Below are 23,609 nucleotides of genomic sequence, written 5' to 3'. Positions count from 1 at the left end.
TTTTTAGCATAATTTAAGCTACTATGATTCTTCATTTAAAAATACAGCCAGATACATCCATTTTACAAAACCAGAGTGCTAATTTAGACCCTCTCCTTAGCATTTGTAAGCATAGAAAAGGCATACTTTTAGGTGCTAACACAGGGAGTCTTGAGTATAGACTTAGCAACACTGCTCTAGGCAAAACTGAATTTTCCTGGCTTTGTGCAAAATGAGTTGTTGCATATATTATCCACCCATCCCAAATATTATAGATTACCTTGCACACAGTAGCAAACTGTTGGTTATTTCCTGCTCCGACTACAAGATATCCATCCTTGGTTTTAAAAGCCTAAAATAAATACATACATACATAAATATATAATTTTACATATTGAGAATACCATAAAAATTGTCTTTAATTTTTCAAACTTTTATATAGAATCCTTGTTCTAAAGTAATGTTATTAGTTAAATCAATATCAACTAATTAGTATATTTTTCTCTTATATTTGCATAGTTGTCATTTGAGGTTTTCAAAGCACTTCCTCTCTCTTCCACTAACTGCTATATCATTGGAAGCAGGGGAAAATGTGTGACTTAGAAAAATAAAGAAAATACTGGATTTTTATTATAATTCATAACATCAAATTCTATATTCATTATAGTATGGATTAATGTTGGATTTTCCCCAAACTTTGTGTTTTGTTTGTTTCCAGTTTTTCTCATAGGGCAAAAAGAATGATGGTACATTGTTTTCTACAAAGCATACGAAGAAGACATGGAAAAAAGGAAGGAAATAAGTGAGCGAGGAGAGAAGGAGGAAAGAAAGGAGAGTGGGGTGGAAGGAAGATGAGTAATGGAGCTATATTTTTGTCTTTGAAAATCTTAGGTAAAAACTTTTGGGTAATTTTCACTTTCTAGTAAGTGAAAAATGACACACCTGGACCTCGTGTGGCTTTATGTACCTGAGAATGCCTGTTCCTTTTAGGAAACATGTTCATTTGGTAAAAGCCAGAGACATATAAGTAACTGATGCCTCCACCTCCCATAGCCTTAGCCCCATGGAGTAGTTTGCAGCCCTCCCTGATCCACATTTGATCACAGTGATGGTCGGAGGAAACAAATTTTACCCTCAGAAGGCCTCATTCCTGTTTTGTTTAAGTAAATGAGTTGCTTTAGTTTCCTCTCTATGTAAGACTTGCTCTGTATCTTCACCTACTTTTTCTTCACTTATTCCTGCCTCTGAGAAAGATAACTTCTATCTTTCTTGGCACATCTTACTCCTAGGCTAATGACCTTAGTTTTACCTTCACTCACATCCTTCAGAACCCTGTTCAATTAACTTTTATGTCTTCATTTCCACTGGATCCTTTTCTTCTTACATATAAGCTCGTGCTTACACTAAAAATATTAGAAATAAAATAAAATTTGGGGCTTCCCTGGTGGTGCAGTGGTTAAGAATCCACCTGCCAATGCAGGGGACACGTGTTCAAGCCCTGGTCCAGAAAGATCCCACATGCCGTGGAGCAATCAAGCCCATGCGCCACAAGTACTGAGCCTGCGCTCTAGAGCCTGCGAGCCACAACTACTGAGCCCGCGAGCCTAGAGCCCATGCTATGCAACAAGAGAAGCCACCACAATGAGAAGCCCAGGCACTGCAATGAAGAGTAGCCCCCACTCACCACAACTAGAGAAAGCCTGCGCATAGCAACAAAGACCCAATACAACCAAAAATAAATAAATAAAATAAATAAATTTTTTAAATAAATAAAATAAAATTTGCATCAATCCTGACACCCCTCTCAAGCCATCTTGAAATTTTCTCCCTTCCCTCTATTTCTAAATAATATTGAAGTGCCAGTTCTTCACCAACCACCACGTTCCAATGCCCTTTGTCATCAGGATTCTCATCCTAACACTACACTGAAATAATCCTTTCCTGACCCCTCTGTATTACTTGGTACTGTTAACCATACCCTCATTCAGGAAACTGTCTTCTCTCTAGGCTTTGTCTGGGTTCATCTCCAATCTCTCTGACATGTTTTCCACATGCCCCTTTTACAGGATTATCTTCTCCTAACCTTCAGCATTACTTAAGCATCTGTATTTGGTCTTTTACTTCACTTGCTTCTTATGGTAGCCACTAGCCACATGTGAGTATTAAATTTAAATAAACTAAAATTAAATCAGCCAGTCACAAAAGACTACAAATTGTGATTCCATTTATATGAAATGTCCAAAATCGGCAAATCCATGGAGACAGAAAGATTAGTGCCTGCCTAGGGCTGAGGAAGTTGGGGAAATTTGGAAATGTCCAAATTTCCAAATTTCTTTCCAAAGAAAGCTGGTATTACTTCCACTAGTACTGGCTTTCTTACTGAGGCAATGAAAATGTTCTAAAATTCACTGTGGTAATGGCTGCACAACTCTGTGAGTGCACTAAAAACCACTGAATTGTACAGCTTCAATGGATGAATTGTATGGTATGTGAATTATATCTCAATAAAGCTGTTATTAGGAAAAATTAACAGTTCAGTTACACTGACATACTAGCTACATGTCAAGCATTTAATAGCTATATGTGGCTAGTGGCTGCCATGTGAGACAGTCCAGATAGAGAACATCACAGAAAGTTCTGTAGTACAGTGCAGATAAACTCAGTTGGTTGACTGTATTTTTTTTCTTTTATTCTTCCTATATACTATGTGGTATCTGAAGAATGTGAGGCAATTAATAAATGGTTATAAAATGTTAATAAATAACTCAAATGATTGCTTCCCTATAATAGAGTTGTGGCTAAAAGGGATCTCAAGCAAAATACTATAATCGGGTTTTATTCTATTTACTTTTTTGCTTGATTTGGAAATTAATGCTACTGAGATATTACATGAACTATTTTAAATGTTTATATTCCATTATCCACCAAGCAAGGGAATATAAAAGCAAAATTAGTGTTATACCTAATGCATTAGTGTTTCTTAAACTGCACAAAGGAGGTCTACAACAGAGCTATGAGTGAGGACAAGGATTTTGAGCAGAGATGTCCAACAAACCATTGATAATTACGAAGTTACACGGGTCGTTTGTTGGCTTTCTTTTTTATGGGGAAAGGGTGAGTTGGGGAGTGGATAAGTAATGTAAGGTAACAATGTGCGTTGCCAAGTATAACGTGAAGAAAGGTTTTCAAAATTTTGGATCAGTGACATGTTCAATGAGTTTACATTTTGGGGGGTGTTCATTTCCTTTTAATTAATAAAGAAGTGCCTGTTTCTTCCTTAAGCCTGAACCATAACATGAAACATATTTTTACCAATATAGTTTTTTTTTTTTAATTTTAAGCAGAGGTAATTAGTTAATGACCATTGGAAAGTAAATACTGAATAGCAGCTCAGCCACCAGGATATAATTAGACTAAGGCTCACCAAGTAGATTTGTTAGGATGAAGGTAAGATTATGAGTTTTTTACATGATTATTTGTTCCCTGTTATTATTGCTACAGTGTTTATTTAATAAATATATTTTAAATAAGAATTTTAAAGTACTATATTTTGCTATATACTGAATGTTTATATCCTCCTCAAATTCATATGCTGAAATCCTAACCCCCCAGTGTGATGGTATTAGGAGCAAGAACACAGCCATCTCTGAACCAGGGAGTAGGCCCTCACAAGACATCAAATCTGCCAGCACCTTGATCCTGGACTTCCTAGCCTTGAGAACTGTAAGAAATAAATGTCTGCTGTTTTAGCCACCCAGTCTATGGCATTCTGTTATAGCATCCCAAATGGACTAAGAAATTGGTACTGAGAAATGCAGTGCTGTAACAAATACCTAAAAATGGGGAAGCAGCTTTAAAACTGGGTAATGGGTAGAAGCTGGAAGAGTTTTGAGGTGCGTGCTAGAAAAAGTCTGCATTGCCGTGACTGGACTCTTAGGGGCAATTCTGTTGAAAGCTCAGAAATAAAAGACAGTTGTAGAGAAAGCCTCAATCTTCTCAGAGAATACCTAGGTAATCCTAAACAGAATGTTGGTAGAATGCTGGGCGTAAAACTCATATTGATGAGGTCACAGATAGAAATGAAGAACACGATATTGGAAACTGGAGGAAAGGTGATCTTTGTTATAAAGTGGCAAAGAACTTAGCTGAATTGTGTTCATGTTCTAGCGTTCTGTAGAAGGTAGAACTTGCAAGGGATGAAACTGGATATTTAACCTAAGCTGTTTCTAAGCAAAATATTGAAGGTGCGACTTGGCTCCTCCTGACTGTACAATATAAATAAATATAAATATAGTGCAAGTTAAAGACAAGCAAAGAGGAAGCAGAAATGAAAGATTTGGAAAATTCTCAGCCCAACAATACTGTAAAAAATGAGAAAGTATGGTCAGAAGGAAACACTAAGGGGATGGCCAAGTGACCGTTTAAGGATATGCCCTTCAGCAGGTGAATGGGTAATGCACTGTTATACGTCCAGAAAACGAAATATTTTTCAGCACTAAAAAGAAATGAGCTATCAGGCCATGAGAAGCCACGGAGGAAATTTAAATGCATATTACTAGGAAGCTAATCTGAAAAGGCTACATACTGTATGATTCTCAACTATATGACAATCTGGAAAAGGCAAAACTGTGGACACAGCAAAAAGATATCAGTAGTTGTCAGAGACTGTGGGGAGGGAAAGATGAATACGCAGAGTGTAGACAATTTACAGGGCAGTGAAAATACTCTGTATGATACTATAATGGTGGATAAATGTCATTTGTCTAAATCCATAGAATGGACAACAAGTGTGAACCCTAACGTAAACTATGAATTTTGGATGATTATAATATGTCAATGCCGTTATACCAATTTTACATGTGGAGGCTGTGCATGTGTAGGGGGAGGAGATATATGGGAAAATTTCTATACTTTCTGTTCAATCTGGAACCTAAAACTGCTCTAAAAAATTAATTTAAAAAAAAGAAAAGTGGGCTTCCCTGGTGGCGCAGTGGTTGAGAGTCCGCCTGCCGAGGCGGGGTACGCGGGTTCGTGCCCCGATCCGGGAAGATCCCACATGCCGCGGAGCGGCTGGGCCCGTGAGCCATGGCCGCTGAGCCTGCGCGTCCGGAGCCTGTGCTCCGCAACGGGAGAGGCCACAGCAGTGAGAGGCCCACGTACCGCAACAACAACAACAAAAAAAGCAAGAAGCATCCTCGCGGTAATGATAACGTTCTGTATCTCAATGTCAATATCCTGGCTGTGATATTGCACTAGAGTTTTGCAAGATGTTACCAATGGGATAAAGTGAGTAAAGGGTACACAGGCTCTATCTCTACTATTTCTTAAAATACATGTGAATCTACAATTATTTCAAAATTTTTTCTTAATTTTTTAAAAAGATGATGGGTATTAGATTAGGGCCCTGACAACAGAGGAGGAAGAAAATGGGTTCAAGAAATATTTAGGTGGTAAAATCTACTGATTTGGTAATCTACTAGTTGGTAATGACTTGAATATGATGGTTAAGAGTTGAAGGCTGAGGTTTTTTGTTGTTGTTGTTGTTGTTGTTGTTTTTTTGCGGTACGCGGGCCTCTCACTGCTGTGGCCTCTCCCGTTGCGGAGCACAGGCTCCGGACGCGCAGGCTCAGCGGCCATGGTTCACGGGCCCAGCCACTCCGAGGCATGTGGGATCTTCCTGGACCGGGGCACGAACCCGTATCCCCTGCATCGGCAGGCGGACTCTCAGCCACTGCGCCACCAGGGAAGCCCAAGAGTTGAAGGCTGAGGAAGAAGAAGGTGTCATGGGTAACATTTAGGGTTCTGAGGAACTTCTGAGATACTCCAGTGGAAATTTCAAGTGAGCCGGTCTTGGGGACCAGATGAAAGGCTGAACTGTAGATAAAACTTGGGAGTCACTGGCTTATAATCTATAAGTGAAGCCATCACATAGATGAAGTCATTTAGGAAGAGAGTTCAGACTGTAGAGCGGGAAAAAAAAGGGAGCCAAGGGATAATCTGAAGGCCACCCCCATTTGAAGCCCAGGCAGAAGAGGAGTTAGCCAGGGAATAAGATGAAGACTGAAGAATGCCCACAAGGTGGTCTTTCATCAACTCAGCAAGTGCTGTGCTGGTGTCGCAAAGTGGACAGAATGCAGCTTGAAATGGATCCAGGATTAAGGAACAGTTACGGAGACAGAGAGAGAACATGTGAACATCTGTTTGAGAAGTCTGGCTGTGAAGGGGGAGAATAAGCAAAAGACTGAGAACACAGGATGGGCATGGGTGCAGATACAGGTCCCCGTCGTGGTCTGGTGATGGGAGGCTGAGGAAGCTCCCGGTGGATGCTTCTATTTGCTTGTGAACTAAGGGGTGAAGTCATCAGCTGAGAGCAGCGTTGGGATAAATGAGATTGGAAGAACGAAAAGAGTGGAGACGTTCTGATGTATCATTGAAGAGAAAGGGACAGAAAAGTGGCAAGATAAGCATAACTGGAATGCTGAAGTGCTGAGAGTCCAAATGAGTGATTTTCTCCATCGTCTCTCAGTTTCAGACATAGAATAAATGGATATTTGCATTCTCTAGTGTCTTGTCAGATGGATATGACAAAAGATACAGGTGTAGGAAATTAGAAAACTAGCCAGAAGGTTAATGAACCATGAACTATGGACTATCTAGATATGGAAGAAGGTGGTAGAGATAGGAGGAGGTTATGGATAGGGCAAAGGGAGAGGTGTCAGTGGATAAGAAATCCTGATGAAGTCAAAGACCAACCATAGTGGGAGTAGTTGAACATGCATGGTGGAAGACAGGAGACTATGGATGGTCAAAATGTAAAATGCTTCATTTAGTGTTTACTGAAGCGAAGCAGTTTCAATGTGAAGTGAGAGCTACAGTGTGAGGTGAATAGAATAGTTGCTGATAAAAGGTAAGGACTCAATAAATATCATTATTATTAAATAGTTACCAATATGCTGGTTCCTGCATAAAAGGAACTCCCTAGTGCATTCTAAGCCTTTGGATCTTGATTCCTGGGCCCTTATCCACTCTGCAAACTCTCTTACCTCATTGCCTTGGTCACCTCACTCCCCATACCAGGCAAGATTAGTGACCACGTGCTATGCACACACACACACCTCTAGCAGGTTTTCCATCACAGGGAGAACTCAAATCAAAAGCATCAGACTGGCCCACAAACACTCAGGGCTGGGATGTTTCTCCTGTAAAGAATTTAAGCCTCAAGAGGAAAGAAACAATTGCTTCTGCATGAAATGATGAGGGAAAGGGCAGCAAGTGCCTGTAGTTTTCAAAGGACAGGCCAACACCAAGCCTTTCCTCATAGGAGACCAGATTTCATTATTCCTGAGAAAATAAACACCTCTCATTGTGAGCTGTGCTTATTCAAGGGTGACAAGTTGCACTGGTAGGAAGACCACACAAATTGCATGGTTTTCTTCACATTCTAGTCATAATCAACCCCTTCTCCTGGGGAGAAAGGTGGTTTTCAGGCTGAGAAAATACTGATGGAACAAGGGATTAGATATCCCAGGGAAACTGCACAACTTATGAGCACATTGGGAGACATGTAAAGAGGACACAGGGGTTCAAAGTTTAGTTCCTGTAGTTAGAGCAGTTTCAGATGTACAATGTGACCACACCTGAGAGACTGAAGGGGAGAGACGTAACATACAGGGGTAGAGAATACTGAGCAGACGTGAAAGCAGAGAAGTAAGAGGGTCAGTCAGGAATTCCCATTGCTCTTGAAGTTGCTGTTGATCCCCAGATACTCTGCTTTCTGAGCTTCCAGCCATGCTAACCTGCTCTGACGATGTCTTCATTATTGAGCTGACTAAAGACAGAACTATAGAAGGACTTCTAGAAGTTCTGCATCAACTCAATATATTATCAGACGATCAAATGGGAAAAGGAAAACAGGAACTTCCTCCGTGACCCTCTCAAACTACCGTATCGGTGCATCAGTATTTTCTCTGATCTGAAAAAGGTACATGCAGTTGGTAGCGTGTCTACTTCAAAAACAAGAGCAAAAACTTCAAACCCTCCTGGAGCTACTTAATTTTTAACAAGATTTTCTTCCACAAAAGGTAACCATTGCTAAATGACTTCATCATCCACTGGAAAGAGACATTCCATGAAGTTTAACTCATGGCCATGAGAATGTTTTCTGGAATGTCAAGAAGTTACTGACTTTGGGTCTGTGCTAGCACATCGTGACAGATTTAGAGCACTATTTCCTACCACTAACAGTTTAGTTCACCTTATGGCTGAGCCAGATGGCAGTAAGGCACAAACTGCTTACAGCTCAAGAACAGTGTCATCTATGGGACGGAACTGTGCAAAGTGGTAAAGGAGCCCGGGAGGCCCTAATTTCACCTACTACCTATTTCTCTACACATTTTTTCATGGGGAATAAGCAGTTTTGAACACCCATTTCTAAATACTAAATACAAGCCCTTGTCCTGAATTCTAGAATAGCTTTGAAAGCAATATTAAGTACTGATTCCCTGCCACCCCAGATCCAGGTCAGGATTTTCCAATACCATAGGAAGTTTGAATGTTCCTTGAGGTCCTTCAAGTCAATTAAATCCCATTTCAAATCAAAAATATTTAGAATTTTCAATCACTCATTATCTGATACTAGGTATGGAGGCAAGGGCAAGAAAGGAAATGGAAACTGTCCTATTTTGCATCTTCTTCACAAATTATCAGTGGATATTATTTTTCTTAAAAAAGTCCTTTGTGAGGAAAGCCGGCTGTTACTCAAGAAGGCAGCCATCGTGTATCTTGGACATAATGTACAATGGCACATGGGGTTGCTTTTCCTGGAAAGTATGGGTTAGAAATCAGTTTTGATGATTCTGAATCGACTGTTTTACAAATTGATTGTTTTAAGCCAGATTGTTTGGAAGAGCCTGCCAAAAGCACCTACTATTTAACGGAAAGTAACAAAAATTTCTGGACAAGAGTCCACACTGACTTTTCAGGAGCACTTCAAGGTAAAAATCCCTTGACTGTGTTAAGCATTTTTTAAGCGCTCTTTGTTTTATCTCCAACATGTTACAACAGTCATAGTTCCATACTAGTTATGTACCATACATGAGAATATCATTTCTGACAATGAGCCTACATTTATCTAAGACTAGTTAAAAGCATTCATAGGCTAGAACTTTATTCAGGCTGTCACCATAACAGTTCACCTTCAAGCAAAAAATATAGCTAGAACAGAATATTAACCACAGTTACAATAAGAATATTATTGTAAAGTAGATTATAGAGTGGATTGCCAATAAGATTTTTGAAACACATTTTAGCTCCATCATGTCTCAAGATTTATCAATGATAAAACGTAAGGCAACACGGTGAGACTGGGATTAGGGGAGAGGCCTGACATTAGACCTACCCACTAGACCTGAAGAGGCACTGGGGTAAAGGTCCAGTTGAAAGTGGAATTTCAGCCCAGAGTATAGAAAGTGTGAATAAGCATGGCTTAGGAAGGCATTCAGCCAGATAAAGTATGGGGGTATAGGGAGGGAATGGAGTAAGAAATTTTGACAGACTAATTCTTGAAAGTCTGACAGTAGGCAGTCGGCTCCTGAGATTTATAGGCAGAGGCTGCAGGATCCCAGTTACGGGAATGAGGTTCAGAGCCTTGCCTCCAAATTCCCACATGAAGAATTGTGAAAGAAAGCCAAAGGGTGGAGGGATAGTAACCAGGTAGTTAACTAGATGAGAACCTCAGAGAACATAAACAAAAGCAGAAGCCCAAGCCTCTGAACAAAGACATATGAAGCAATGACAGTGACATCAGGTGAGGATGGGAGTCTGGCTGGCAGATAAGAACTTAGCCTGCTGCAGCTACACCAAGCATCTAGGACAGTATCTGCCATAACAGAAGCTTAATACATTTTATTAAATCAAGGCCAATGTATTAATGCTCGATCACAGCAAACCAAGCAATTCAAGAAATACTAGACAGTATACAAAAGGCTTGCTGGCAAAACTAGGAAACATGAAGTAGGAAAAGGAGGAAGTGTCAGGGACCCAAAGGTGAGGACTCACTGAGAATGACAAACATACTCAGAATTGATTCCCACAACAAACTTCCTTCTTCACAGGTTATTGCCTAAGTTTAAGGGTGAAGATAAGTTTAAAGGGAGATGGAGACTATAATTCCATTAGGAGTTCCGGATGTATCCTGTAGTTGGAACAATGCAAGACTCAGTCCCCCTAATTAAGTACTTATTCATTCTACCACGGTCAAAATTTAGCCCATTCACAAGACAGCCCTCCCATTTTCAGAGGCCATTTAGTTGGCCTGAAAGATCTCTTCCTTTACCTCCCTAACGCTCAAAGCCAAGGGTTTCTTAACCCATTGTGGTGTTTGGAGGCAAGGAAGTTGTTATCCTATAGGATGGTGAGGAGAAATCTCCTAGCATCCCACCACAGGGCAGGACCATCAAGGATGCATTCATACTGCCACCACCTCCAACCATCAGTTCCATCATCATCACCCCAAACCGGTATCCATAGCAGATGTTGCTATGTAACTCTGGCACTCTGTCTTGAAGCACATAGGATCAGCCTTAGTATTCTTTCCAACAAATAACCCAGACAGCCACTACAAAATAATTGAACATTAACTGGAAGTAAAATTTCTTTTGCATCCAAATATAAAATGGGTTCCGGTACAGAGGCTTGGAATCTAAAGTATACAGGTTCGCAAAACATCTTTGGGCTTGGCCCAAAGATCATGGGAAGAACTAATGGCTACTCAACTTAATGCAGTGAAGAATAAGTGCTTATGGGAAGGCCCAGCTGACTCACAGGAACAAGTGAAATGTAGTCCTCATGGGATAACCAAGTATCTTAAACAAGTCAACTCCAGGGTCCGAAGAAGCTTACAGGAAGGCTCCATCTTAAATATTTATAGACATCTCTAACTAAGGAAAGTGATGGAAAAGGTGGTAGGCTGCAAGCAGCTGGTAGGACCTTGATGAGATGGCCACATTCCAGGATCTGAACCGGTTCTTTAAAGGACTCATTCCTTCTTCTGTGTGATCAGGACATGGGAGCCTAACTCAGGCCATCTGTCATGCATGTGAGATTAAGGTAGAGACCAGAATGATGAATTGCTACTGTAGTGAGAAATAACTATATTAGAGGCCAGAATCTTTGAAGACTAAATGATCAATGAATTATCTCCCTGGGAAACTAAAAATCAGAAGGCAAAATTAACAGAATTGAGCATGGATTAATTATTTCTTGTCTCAAGTCCTCATGAATCTGGAAACTGTGTGAAGCCTGAATCTGTCGATGGGAAGGTCAGTAGACCCTTCTGTGTGTGCCTCTAAGAAGCAGGGAAAAACGAGCCCAGGCTTTTCAGCAGACGGAGTCATGCTGAACTGCTAGAGGACTGAAGTCTCAAAATGTACCTCAACTATTTCCATTTCATGACATACAAGAAAAAACAATATGTACTCTGAATATTATTCTGTACATTCCTGTTTCAATCACTGGTGACCCCAAAGCGTTGGACTCACTCACATGGGCACATACACCACAACTGAGGTCATGGGAGTGTTATGCAAGGTTCTTTTGCGTCAAAATTTAGACCAACTAGGAAGCTGTCCCTTCCAAAGTAATTTAACATCAGAGCCATTAGAAGCATTCTTCCAAAACAACCTGAAAAAAATTTTTCAGTAAGTCCTTCCAGTAGGTCAAAAGGTGAAGAAAGCAATAATTCTTCTCTCATCTCCATAACCACTTAAGAAAAGGTATTTGGTATTTCTATGACCCCTGCCAACATTAACAGGTCATATTAGCTAAAAGGTCAGGGGTTACAGGAGATCGTTTTATTTTAGAGTTTATTCTCTGTTTGAATAATTTGTTTCATTTCAGTTCCTCTGGGATTCATGCTCTGTAAATAAAGATGGGAGCTAGTTAAGCATTTTTATGCATAATAGAATGTGCTGGAAATAATTTACCATTGCTTGTCTTCTCAAACACTAAAATTCTTCATCCCAATTACGGTAAATGTTTAATTTCCACCCCTCCCTCAACACCCCCGAAGAAGCAGCTCTGTATATGGTGTGACCGACCACTCCTCATCCCTGTTTGACGAGACTCATGTGGATACCACTCCCAAGCCAGCCAACAGATTCACCGATCAGGAATCAATTACATCAGCTTGATAATTCAAAAGGCCACTTGGGGGTGGGGCTAGAATGACCATATGAGGCTTAAGTAAGTAAGTAAGAAAGCCTCAGAAAGACTAAAACTGAGACAAAAGACCGGACTACACCAAAGAAACAGACAAGGACTAAGCAACTGCCGCATGCCCGACGGCATCCTGATTCTCATGAAATGGAACTGTACTTTCCTTTCTGCAAAATCTCTGTAGCTTTACAGCAGCCTCCCCTTGTCCACCCCCCATCCCTGTTGATGAGTTAGTCTGACTGCATTTCTGCTTGTTAGAACCAAAGAAGACTTAATCCTAGATTCCTAAACTGTGCTCTATGATGCACCCTCAGGGTCAGTATGTGACTGAAGTTCTCCTGCACACACTGGAGTTTGGGGGAGTGGTGAACAAGAAGGCTGGGTCTATATCTTATGGACTTACGATCTGTTTGCTCCACACAGGGCCTGACATATAGGAGGATCTCATATTTATTTGAAAATGGTTTCTTACAGAAGATTTTAAGCCAGCATTTCCCAAATTAGTTTCACAAAACACTGTTCCGTAGGGTGTTAATAACAATGTTCCCTCTGTTTTTCTCTCTCAGCACCACACACACAAAACTTTTCTTCACTTGAATAAGTTTGAGAAATGCAAGCTCAACAGCTTTTTTACTCTACTTTTCAAAACGCTTAATGTGCTAGCAAATTTATGAATCTCCAAAAGGGGCCTAGAATTTTAAAAACGGAGTTTGCCAAATTAGTTTGATCATGAAACTCTTTTTGGTAAGAATGCCAATTAATTTTTTCCCAGAAGAGTGTTCCACAGAAAAGTTTAAAAAGGGCCAGGCAAACTGTCAGGCCTATACAGGAGCAAGGACCCTGCTGACATCCAGAAGAATCTATAGAGTGTGACCTTTCATTTTCTTCAGTGTTGTTTCACAAATTAACTGATATATTTAAAGTTTCATTTAATATTATCCCCTAAAGAATAAACTATGTTTGCAATTTTATACAAGTCCCTAAATGAAGGCTTTGGCTAAACGCCAAGAGAATGCTGATTTATTTTGCCTTAATCCATATTTTCCATCCAATAAAGTTCACTTTTTTAAATATAATAGCTAATTATTTAGACAGGGTGTCTTTTTAAAAATGATCATGAAATCTCATTCATCAGGTGTTGTGAGAAGAAAATGACATTTGCAAAGACCAAATAGTTTAAGTTCTTCAGGAACTTCCCTCCACACGTTGTTCAATTAATATTCAGTTTTTAATTACCTAGCTATATATAATAAATTATTTTGCTCTCAGATAGTAGTCTGTATCAGCTCCCATTCCCTACCATTCGTTCATTCCTCCCTTCCTTGCCTGGGATGGCTCCTATTCAGCACTTCACCAAATCTACTCTCAACTGACATCTTAATCACAACATTTTTTTCTCAAAGTCCTCACTTCTTTTGATCTCCTTGCCCCTCCTAACCACCCTCTCCTGTTTTACCCTGGAGTGAAACTATGCAATCTTACTTACTTCCAATCCAATTCCTCCTATTCTGTGGGATTTCTGTGCTTTTCTCCTCAGTCTCTTTCACTCACTCCCAGAGATTGAACCATGACTTCTACAGGAATTCTCTTTGTAACACTGACCCACTTCCAAATTCTTGTCCTAAATTTTTCAAAGTTGGTAATCAAAACTGAACCACTTAACTACCATCTAAACCAGGACTGTGACAGGTTAGAAAACCACTTGGGGAACACCATCATAAAGCTGGAACACATAAAGGGTAAAAGTGTAATGAGAAAGACCCACACATGAGAAAAGGTGGGAAGAAAAAAGACTTCCCTGAATAATCCGAATCATGGCTTTTCCTTAAAGAGGTTCAAATCTATCAGTAGAGTCTGAATAGCAAAAGCCAAAAGAATGGTCTCTGCTTTCCATTAGGTCCCTTAGTGTGCCATGCAAGAAGTAAATACAAGCTCCATTTAGAAGGACACCCTCAACCTAAATTGAAAAGGATTTACACTGAGAGAGCCCAATTATCTTTGAGCCCACAATCCAACATTACACAATATACAAGGAAATAAGCTACTATGAGCAGGAGTTGGCAGAAACAATAAAGAGCAGAATCAGAATCACAAGATCTTCAACTAATGGTGTTTCCAGATACAAAACATAAAATAACCATGGCTAAAATGTTTTTTTAAATGAGGGGTAGGGCTTCCCTGGTGGCGCAGTGGTTGAGAGTCCGCCTGCCGATGCAGGGGACACGGGTTCGTGCCCCGGTTCGGGAAGATCCCACATGCCGCGGAGCGGCTGGGCCCGTGAGCCACGGCCGCTGAGTCTGCGCGTCCGGTGCCTGTGCTCCGCAACGGGAGAGGCCGCAGCGGTGAGAGGCCCGCGTACCGCCAAAAAAAAATAAAAATAAAAAATAAATAAAATGAGGGGTAGATTCAAATATATGAGAAAAGTATAAGTTACTCTCAAAAAAGGTACGTTTTTTAAAGAACAAGATAGAATTTTTAAAAATAAAAATACAATTGATATTTAAAACTCAATGGACAGGTTACAGAGCATATCAGAAAGCTGAAAGGAGAACTGCTGCCTGGAATAGAGGTTTTTAAAAATTAGCTAGAATTCAGCATAAAAAAGAAGAGATCAAAAACGTAAAAGTGATATTAAGAGACAAGGAGGTTAAAATTAAAGCATCCAAATGGAGTTATAAATGGAGAGAACAGAGAAAATGAGGGCAATGCTATATATGAAAAGATAATGTCTGAGAATTAATTCTGTAAACTCAATGGATCCCAAGTAGGAGAAAGAGGAAGAAACGTACATCTAGATAAACCATAATAAAACTGAAGAATATCAAAGACAAAGTAAGAATGTTACAATCATCCAAATAAAAAGATAGTCTGTCCTTTTTAAGAATGTCATTTAGATCAGTAGCAGAAACCTCTATAGCAATAATAGAAGTCACGTGATAATTCTGAGATATAATAACAGACAACATAGGATTTCTTTTCAACATAAAAGTTTATACCTAACTAAAATATTCTTAAAGAATAATCTTGAAATAAAGTCATTTTCAGACTAATAAAGTCCGAGAGAGTTTATCACCACCAAATCCTCACCAAAGCAATTTCTAAAAAAATATGCTTTAGAAAGAAGGAAATTAAACCTAGAAAGAATAAGATACAAATGGGAATTGTGAGAAAATAAAATAAAATATATTATTTGAGTGAATCTAAAACACTAATATTAAAATAATAATAATAATAATAATTAGTAAGGCAGTAATGGGGATGAACCACTAAGATCTCCCTTCAAGAGAGAACCTGATGTGGGGTGACATCAGCAAGATGGCAGAACAGGAAGCCCCAGATCCTCTTTCCCTCAACAACAGTACATACACCAATTCCCTTTGTGAGAAATCCAGAAAATGGTTAAGAGGCTCCTGCATGCCAGGTCCCCAGGCAAGTGTGAAACCAGTCACATCAAAGCCAGTAGGAAAATTTGTGGCACTCGTCTGCCATACCCCCCAAACCCCTACTCAGTGCATCATTATTGGGAGAAAACTCCCAGTTGCTGGCTTCTTCCTGGGGAGGGAAAGAGAAGACTGAGACGTACAGCCACTGTGCAGACTTTTTGAGATGCTGCCTGAGGGGCGAGGTTTCTGTCTCACTTGTCTCAGAGAACTTACAGGCCACAGTATACTCTAGACGCCTGAGGGCTGCTGAGGAAAAAAAAAAAAAGAGAGAGGGAGAGGGAGAGAGAGAGAGAACTGGGTGGCATCTACTATTCCAGAGGAGCCACAGTATGACAGACAGAGGTGTACAACGAAGTGGCCTCTCACTCAAACAGGGAAAGAGACAAGTAAAGTATGCATCCAATATTCCAGCTCTTCAGGGGGCTGCTTAAGCAACTGGTTTCTGCCTCTCCAGTCTCAGAGCACTTATGTGACACAACATACACTAGATACCTGGGGGATGCTGAGAATAAAAGAGAGCTGGGAGTTTGCTGCACATCTAGAGAACCTGCAGTACTGCAAACAGACACCGGAGCGAGGAAGAGATTATGAGATCCTGAAAAGAGAAAGTGCAGTCCAGGGAAGATGCATCCACCAAAAAAGGTTTAAAAGGCCTCCAGAATCTTTAGCTAGGCTGATTGGTAAAGGTTTTTCCCTTTACAGAGCCAGCACATAAAGACTGGAAAGGTGGCTGTGGTTTTTCAAATGCATGGATCCCAGCACAAAGTTATAAGGCACATGAAGAAACGGAAGCATGGCCCAATCAAAGGAACAAAATTATTCTACAGAGAGCGACCCTAAAAAAAAAAGGCTGCTATGAATTACTTGACAAAGAATTCTAAATAGCCATCATAAAGATGTTTGATGAGCTCAGGGACACTATGCATGAATAAAATGAAACTATCATTAAAAGAGATAGAAAATACAAAGAACTAAAAGGAAATTTTGGAGCTGAAGAATACAGTAGCTGATTGAAAAAATTCACTAGAGTTTGTTGTTCACTAAGTTAACCAACAGCAGACTTAACCAGACAGAAGAAAGAATCAGTGAACTCAAAGATGAGCCATTTAAAATTAGCCAGTCACAGGAGCAAAAAGAAAAAAGAATGAAGAAAGCATAACGGACTTATGAGACACAATAAAGCAGACCAATATACACATGTGGGAGTCCCAGAAAGAAAACAGAGAAAGGTGCAGAAGGACTATTGGGAGAAATAATAGTTAAAAACTTCCCAAATCCAGGGCTTCCCTGGTAGCGCAGTGGTTAAGAATCCGCCTGCCAATGCAGGGGACACGGGTTCGAGCCCTGGTCCGGGAAGATCCCACATGCCGCGAAGCAACTAAGCCCATGCATCACAACTACTGAGACTGCGCTCTAGAGCCCGCAAGCCATAACTACTGAAGCCCACGTGCCACAACTACTGAAGCCCACGTGCCTAGAGCCCGTGCTCCGCAACAAGAGAAGCCACCGCAACGAGAAGCCCGTGCACCACAATGAAGAGTAGCCCCTGCTCGCTGCAACTAGAGAAATCCCGTGTGCAGCAACAAAGACCCAATGCAGCCAAAACTAAATTAATTTTTTTTAAAAACTTCCCAAATCTGGGGGGAGAAATGGATATCTAGATTCAAGAAGCCAAAAAAACCTCAACTAGAATGAACCTAAAGAAGCAAGTCCTTCCCTATCAGTAATTACTCAAAATATAAATGGATTAATCCCTCCCATCAAAGGCATAGAGTGGCTGAATGAATAAACTCCAAACTGAAGTTCAAGATAGAAAAAGAGAATATTATTTATTGACTTCTCTATGAACTCACTAATTCTCTCTTGCTGTGTACAAACTGTGGTTAAATTTATCTGGTGGGTTTGAATGTCAGATATATTTTGGTACTCTTTAATGCCTATTAATTCATTTCATATTTCTGTTGAAATATCCTATCTTTTTATCATCAGTTTGTCCATATTTTCCTCTATTTTTTTAAGATATTAATCATGATTAATTTTGAAGTCCTTGTCTATTAATTCCAGTATCTGGATCATCTCTGTGTCTGCTTCAATTGATTATTTTATACCTTCCTTACCAGTCACTTTTTCCAGCTTTTTCACATGTCTACAAACGTGTCTGTTAAACGTTATAAAGGATATATTGCAAAGGCTCTGGATTATGTTAACTTCCTATAAAATTCTGGGATGTTTCTGTTAAGTTTTGTTCTGATGGGCAGGTTGAATTACTTAAAAGATCACCTTGATCTCAACAAGAATTGTCTTTAGCCTTTGTTAAGGTTGGTCTATTTCAGTATTGTCCTTACTCCTAGACTTTGGTCCTTACTCAGAGGGTATAGTCTTTCCAGGTTCCCAAGACAACAGTACAAAGTATTGACCAAGCCTACTTTTAGCAGAGCACATCACAATTTATAAAGAATTTTCAAAGATGTCCTTTTATTTGATCAGACAGGTTCTCTTACTAAGAGAACTAAAAGAAAGGATTCAGCACATACCACAAAACATCCAAAAGTTCTCCAGATATAATAAACTATTCCTTGTCCCAGAATATTTATTCAAGTCACCAATATTCATTCATTCGATACATATCTATTGTTGACCTACTATATCTTCTTCTGGGTAATATATTAGGCACACGGGGAGACAAATATGAATAATATACTCTCAAAAAGTCTAATGTAAAAGCTTATGATCTTGTGGATAAAGGGAGAAATGAGAGGGCTGATAGAACCGAAATGTCTTCCGTCTCATTTGGTTTCAACATTTTCTTTTCATGGTTGTATTTTGGCTTACAAATAACATACAAATAAATGTTTCTTATTATTGGTGAATTTATTTGTGTCTTCTCTAATTCACAGGCTTGGCATATATCATGCCCATGTGATTTACCCCCTCCAGCTGCTTCAGGTTGCACAGATTTCCCACAAAACTCCAGGATCAAAAGACAGAAATTAAGGTGTATAAAGAGCTTAGAAGAAAACAAGTATTTCCAAGTCTATTGAAATACATCAGAAATTTATGGTGGGGACAAATTTGTTGCTCAGGTTTTTGGAGTTCAAATGGATTTTTAAATGGCCTTATTGAAACCTGGAGCCGCATTTTAGAACTAAACTGTAAATACAGCTGTAGCCAGTCATCATATCAGTTAAAAACTCATTTTGAAGCAGCAGAAAAAAAAAATCTTTAGAAAATGTCATATCTAGGGGCTTCCCTGGTGGCGCAGTGGTTAAGAATCCGCCTGCCAATGCAGGGCACACGGGTTCGAGCCCTGGTCCAGGAAGATCCCACGTGCCGCGGAGCAACTAAGCCCGTGTGCCACAACTACTGAGCCTGCGCGCTAGAGCCTGCAAGCCACAACTACTGAGCCCACGTGCCACAACTACTGAAGCTCATGTGCCTAGAGCCCATGCTCCACAACAAGAGAAGCCACTGCAATGAGAAGCCCGTACACCACAACAAAGAGTAGCCCCCCACTCACTGCAACTAGAGAAAGCCCGCGCGCAGCAACAAAGACCCAACAATAGATATTAACTTGGTGTTATTTAACAGTTATCTTTGTATAAGAGTCCAGGAGGGAAGGCCACCAATGATCTTTGAATCTAGCCAGGATAAGGTCAGTGAAATTTGTCTTACACTCTGAATCTCTTTGGAGTCTGGGATGTACCCAGCTCACTTGTATACACTGGAAAGCGTAATATACCCTGTGTTGCACTCCTTGAAAATACTAAATACCCACCTTGTTGCCCTGCTCAGGAAACAGGTTTCTGTCTCAATTTCTCTACTACGTACCTCTTTTATCTGTTCAGACTAGAATGTTATCCTAAATTGTGAGTGACTTTTCCAGGACTCTGAGACCCTAGTAAGTTCTCTAGTACTTTTGTCTCAAGGGATAGAATTTTCTCCCTGTAACAGATCTCCCACCACGAAGAGACTGATCACTTGGGATTATAGCGATAACTATTCTTCACTAAGTGGTTATATTCGTGCTGGACTCTATGCTAAATTCATTTCATGAATTACCTTGCTTATCAGCACATCTGTAAGACGTAGACAGTATTATTACAAAGTTACTGTAGAGGAAACTGAAGCCCTGAAAGATAAGCAACTTCCTCAAGCTATTAGTTAGCAGAGCCTCCCTGGAGCTAAGGTGCTACTGCTTTTTTGACTTTGACGATACCACCCCACTACTTTGATATCTACCTGATGCTTGCCTTTCTGGTTCAACATGACATCCTTAGATAATTATTACCTGATCATAACCAAGATCATAATATCCTTTATAAACGGTGTATGGGTCCATTCAGGAAATTTCACTAGGGCCAGTCTCTGCCACCCAGGTAAGGGTCCCTTACTTTAAGCCTTACCCAATCTTTTCTTTCAGCTATATGCTGAATGTCACACATATGTATGCTGAGGGTCACTTTGTAGAGCCCCAGTGCCACCTCTCCTAAGTAATAAAAGGCTTAATTTTGTCCGGATCCAGTTGTCATTTCTCGCCCCTGAATGTTCGGTCTTGGAGACAAAAGACCTAGATTCTGCTACTAACTTACTATACAGCCTTAGGCAATCACTTAAACTTGTCAGGTCACAGCTCCCTCACTTATAAATTTAGGGTGTTGGACTGGTCCCTTCCAGCATTAAATTCTGTGATTTTAAGATCAAACATGAAATCCTGATAGGAGGGCTGTAATAAAACAATGAAAAAGAAAGAAAATGGTCTGGTCTAGAAGATCTTGCTTATTTTATTATGAGTGTTTGGGGCTATTTTATATATGTTTACATGCACTTAGAGACATTTAAAATGAGGACATTTTATAAGGTAAGAAACAAGAAAGCCCTCACACACATGAGATTTAAAATGTAGCTCCAGAGTTCACAACACCCTCATCGTGTATAAATAGAACAAAGCATTTACAAGCACTTACTCTGCAATATATTTCTTTTGGCTGAGAGGTAATGTCAGCTATGTGAGCTTCTGAGAGCACTAACCACCGTTCTTTATGTTGCTGAGTAAAGTAATACTACTTTGTAAAGACATAGTGTCCTGGGGCACTCAATCTAATTATTACTGTGGGTTTGTTTTTGCTGTTGTTGGTTTGTTTTTGTAAATAATTATAATTGTCCCATTCATCAAACACCCACTCTTGGGTCTGACTCTATGCTTGGTAATTTACGTGCATAATCTCATTCTTCCAACAAGCCTGCAAAACATGTAAGACTATCCCACTTTACTCATAAGAAAATCAGGTCTCAGAGAGTACAGCAACTTAGCTAAACACTGTTAAATAAGAAACCAAGACAAGAACCCAAGTCTGTTGGGCTCCGCTCTGCCATTCTTCTCAAAGTAACTTAAACCTGCTTGCTATTTAAATAATAATAGTAGTAAAGTTTATTGAATCCTTATTGTGGAATAATGCTTGTAACGGTCCCAGCAATCTTTTCAGTTAGACACTATTATTATCTCCATTTTACAGGTATGGAAACTGAAGCATAGAGAAGTTAAGTAATTTGTCCAGTTACACAGTTTTAAAAGATCAATGCTCTCAAACCCCTTCCTGCAAACCACCTACAATGTGGCAGAAGATCTAGGTCTAGAGGGAAAGTACTCATTTCTTCTCAAGTTTCACAAATTGATATGCAAGATGATTAGACTGATAAGGTAATTATTATAGAGTCTCAAATCACGGAATTCTTCCACATCTACTATTTTTCCACACATCTACACATACATCAATTATGTATAAAAAGAAATTACCTTCCAGCCTTGCACATGTTCGCACATTCCTGTCACCATCTCAACTGATTCAGTTCCCTACACCTTGCTTCCCTTCTTTATGAAAAGTACACAGGCAAGTTTCTCTGCCCCTACCAGTAAGGCCAATGATGATGATGATGATGATGATGTTACCTTTTTTTTTTTCATTTGCATTTGATTTTTATTGAAACATAGTTGATTTATAATGTTTCAAGTGTCAGCAAAGTGATTCAGTTTTACATATATATACACACACACATACACACACATACACACACACATATATGTTCTTTTTCAGATTCTTTTCCATTACAGGTTATTACAAGATATTGAATATAGTTCCCTGTGCTATACAGTAGAACCTTGTTGCTTACTTATTTTATATATAGTAGTGTGTATCTGTTAATCCCAAATGAAAATTTATCCCTCCCCACCTTTCCCCTTTGGTAACCATAAGTTTGTTTTCTATGTCTGTGAGTCTATTTCTGTTTCGTAAATAAGTTCGTTTGTATCTTTTTTAAAGATTCCACATATAAGTGATATCATATGATAATTGTCTTTGTCTGACTTACTTCACTTAGTATAATAATCTCTAGGTCCATCCATGTTGCTGCAAATGGCACTATTTCATTCTTTTTTACAGCTGAATAATATTCTATTGTGTATATATACCTCATCTTTATCCAGTCATCTGTTGATGGACATTTAGGTTGCTTCCATGTCTTGGCTATTGTAAATAGTGCTGCCATGAACACTGGGGTGCACGTATCTTTTCAAATTAGAGTTTTCTCCAGCTATATGCCCAGGAGTGGGATTGCTGGATCATATGGGAGCTCTATTTTTAGTTTTTTAAGGAGTCTCCATGCTGTTCTCCACAGTGGCTGCACCAATTTACATTCCCACCAACAGTGTAGGAGGGTTCCCTTTCGATGATGATATCTTTTAAATTCTTTCATGCTCAGCTATTTCTAACATTTGACACACTATCCCACCATGGCAGAGCATACTTTAAAATTGAAATGTCAAAAAAATAATTTATGAGGGATAGTGTAGTTGATCACCTAAGACTTATTTTTACTTACTGAAAATTGAGTGTAAGTAGTCTGCTACCAGCCCAAAGAGAGACACATAACAAATATTGTGTCCAAGAAATGAGAAAAACTTCAAAATAGGGAGCATAAATAATATATGGCCAGTTGTAAAATATGTTTTAAATATCATAAAATTTATGATAAACCTTAATTCCAAATAAACTCCTTGATGTTATAAACATACACTGTGCTAGAGTGTTTAAATATACATACACAGAATCAAATTCTCCACTGCAACATTAATTTTCCGTTACCTTTTCAATAGTATCCTATGAAAACATACACATATTCAAGACGGATACTTTATAATAGTAACACATTGGAGCCAGTGTAATGAGGTTTATGTCAGTATTTCCATTTAAGCTACTTTTTTCAGTAGGTTAATGACTGGACCATAAAAATGCAGTTAAATGAAATCTGGCATGTGTGTTCTTAGTAAGTAACATTTTTAAAAGTGAAAAGAAAACAAAAGCAACTGTTGACCATGTAGAAGAAGATTTTTTTTTTCAATTATTTTTGAGGAGCAGGTACTATAAAAGAAAGTTAAACCAAAGCTTTTAGCAATTAGATTTATAAATGTATTTTGAAAGTGTGTTGCTAAATATAGTCTTATCTTTTTCTACAAAATAATCTGTGATTTCAGGTACTTTGACATACATGTTCTTACCAGATAAGACACGCCTCAGCAACAACATTAATATTTTTCTACTGTCACTGATCACAGTATTTGGGAGTCTAGGTATTCCCAGAAGGGGAGTATGCCAAAGAGTAATAATGGAATTAAATGTGAAATGATATTCCACGTAAATGTCTACCCGGCTATCTGCTGACAGAGTTGGAAATATGGGCCAGGCATCAAAGACATATAGGTTAAGGTGTCAGTTCTGTAGTTTGCTACTTTGTGCGACCCAGGCAAGGTAGCTAACCTCTCTGTGCCTCAGGCATCCCATTTTTAGTCTGATAATAACAGTACCTATCTCACAGGATTCATTCATTCACAAAACTGAGCACCTACTGGGGCAAACAGCTATAAACTAGACTTCTTGGAACTTGCTTTATTCAAACACCGTTTATGGCCTTCGTACATCA

General features: G+C 39.3%; 1 protein-coding gene across 16 annotated transcripts in view; it reads right to left on the bottom strand.

Annotated features, from left to right (window-relative positions):
• SUGCT (succinyl-CoA:glutarate-CoA transferase) overlaps positions 1-23,609 on the bottom strand; it is an 806,218-nt gene that overhangs the window by 562,508 nt on the left and 220,101 nt on the right. For 15 of the 16 annotated variants that reach the window (XR_008617468.1, XR_008617464.1, XR_008617470.1 and 12 more), the window contains one exon: positions 260-331. The exons of the other annotated variant lie outside the window; for it this stretch is intronic. Coding sequence is in view for 7 of the 15 variants with exons in the window: in XM_055085091.1 (XP_054941066.1) it covers positions 260-331 (72 nt within the window). In the remaining 8 variants the exon portion in view is untranslated. The remainder of the gene's footprint in view (positions 1-259; positions 332-23,609) is intronic. 16 annotated transcript variants of the gene reach the window in all.

Source organism: Physeter macrocephalus, chromosome 5 (assembly GCF_002837175.3).
Source record: "Physeter macrocephalus isolate SW-GA chromosome 5, ASM283717v5, whole genome shotgun sequence".
Lineage (NCBI taxonomy): Eukaryota > Metazoa > Chordata > Mammalia > Artiodactyla > Physeteridae > Physeter > Physeter macrocephalus.
The sequence above is the reverse complement of the archived record's forward strand: the minus strand, read 5'-3'. Positions and strand labels throughout refer to the sequence as shown.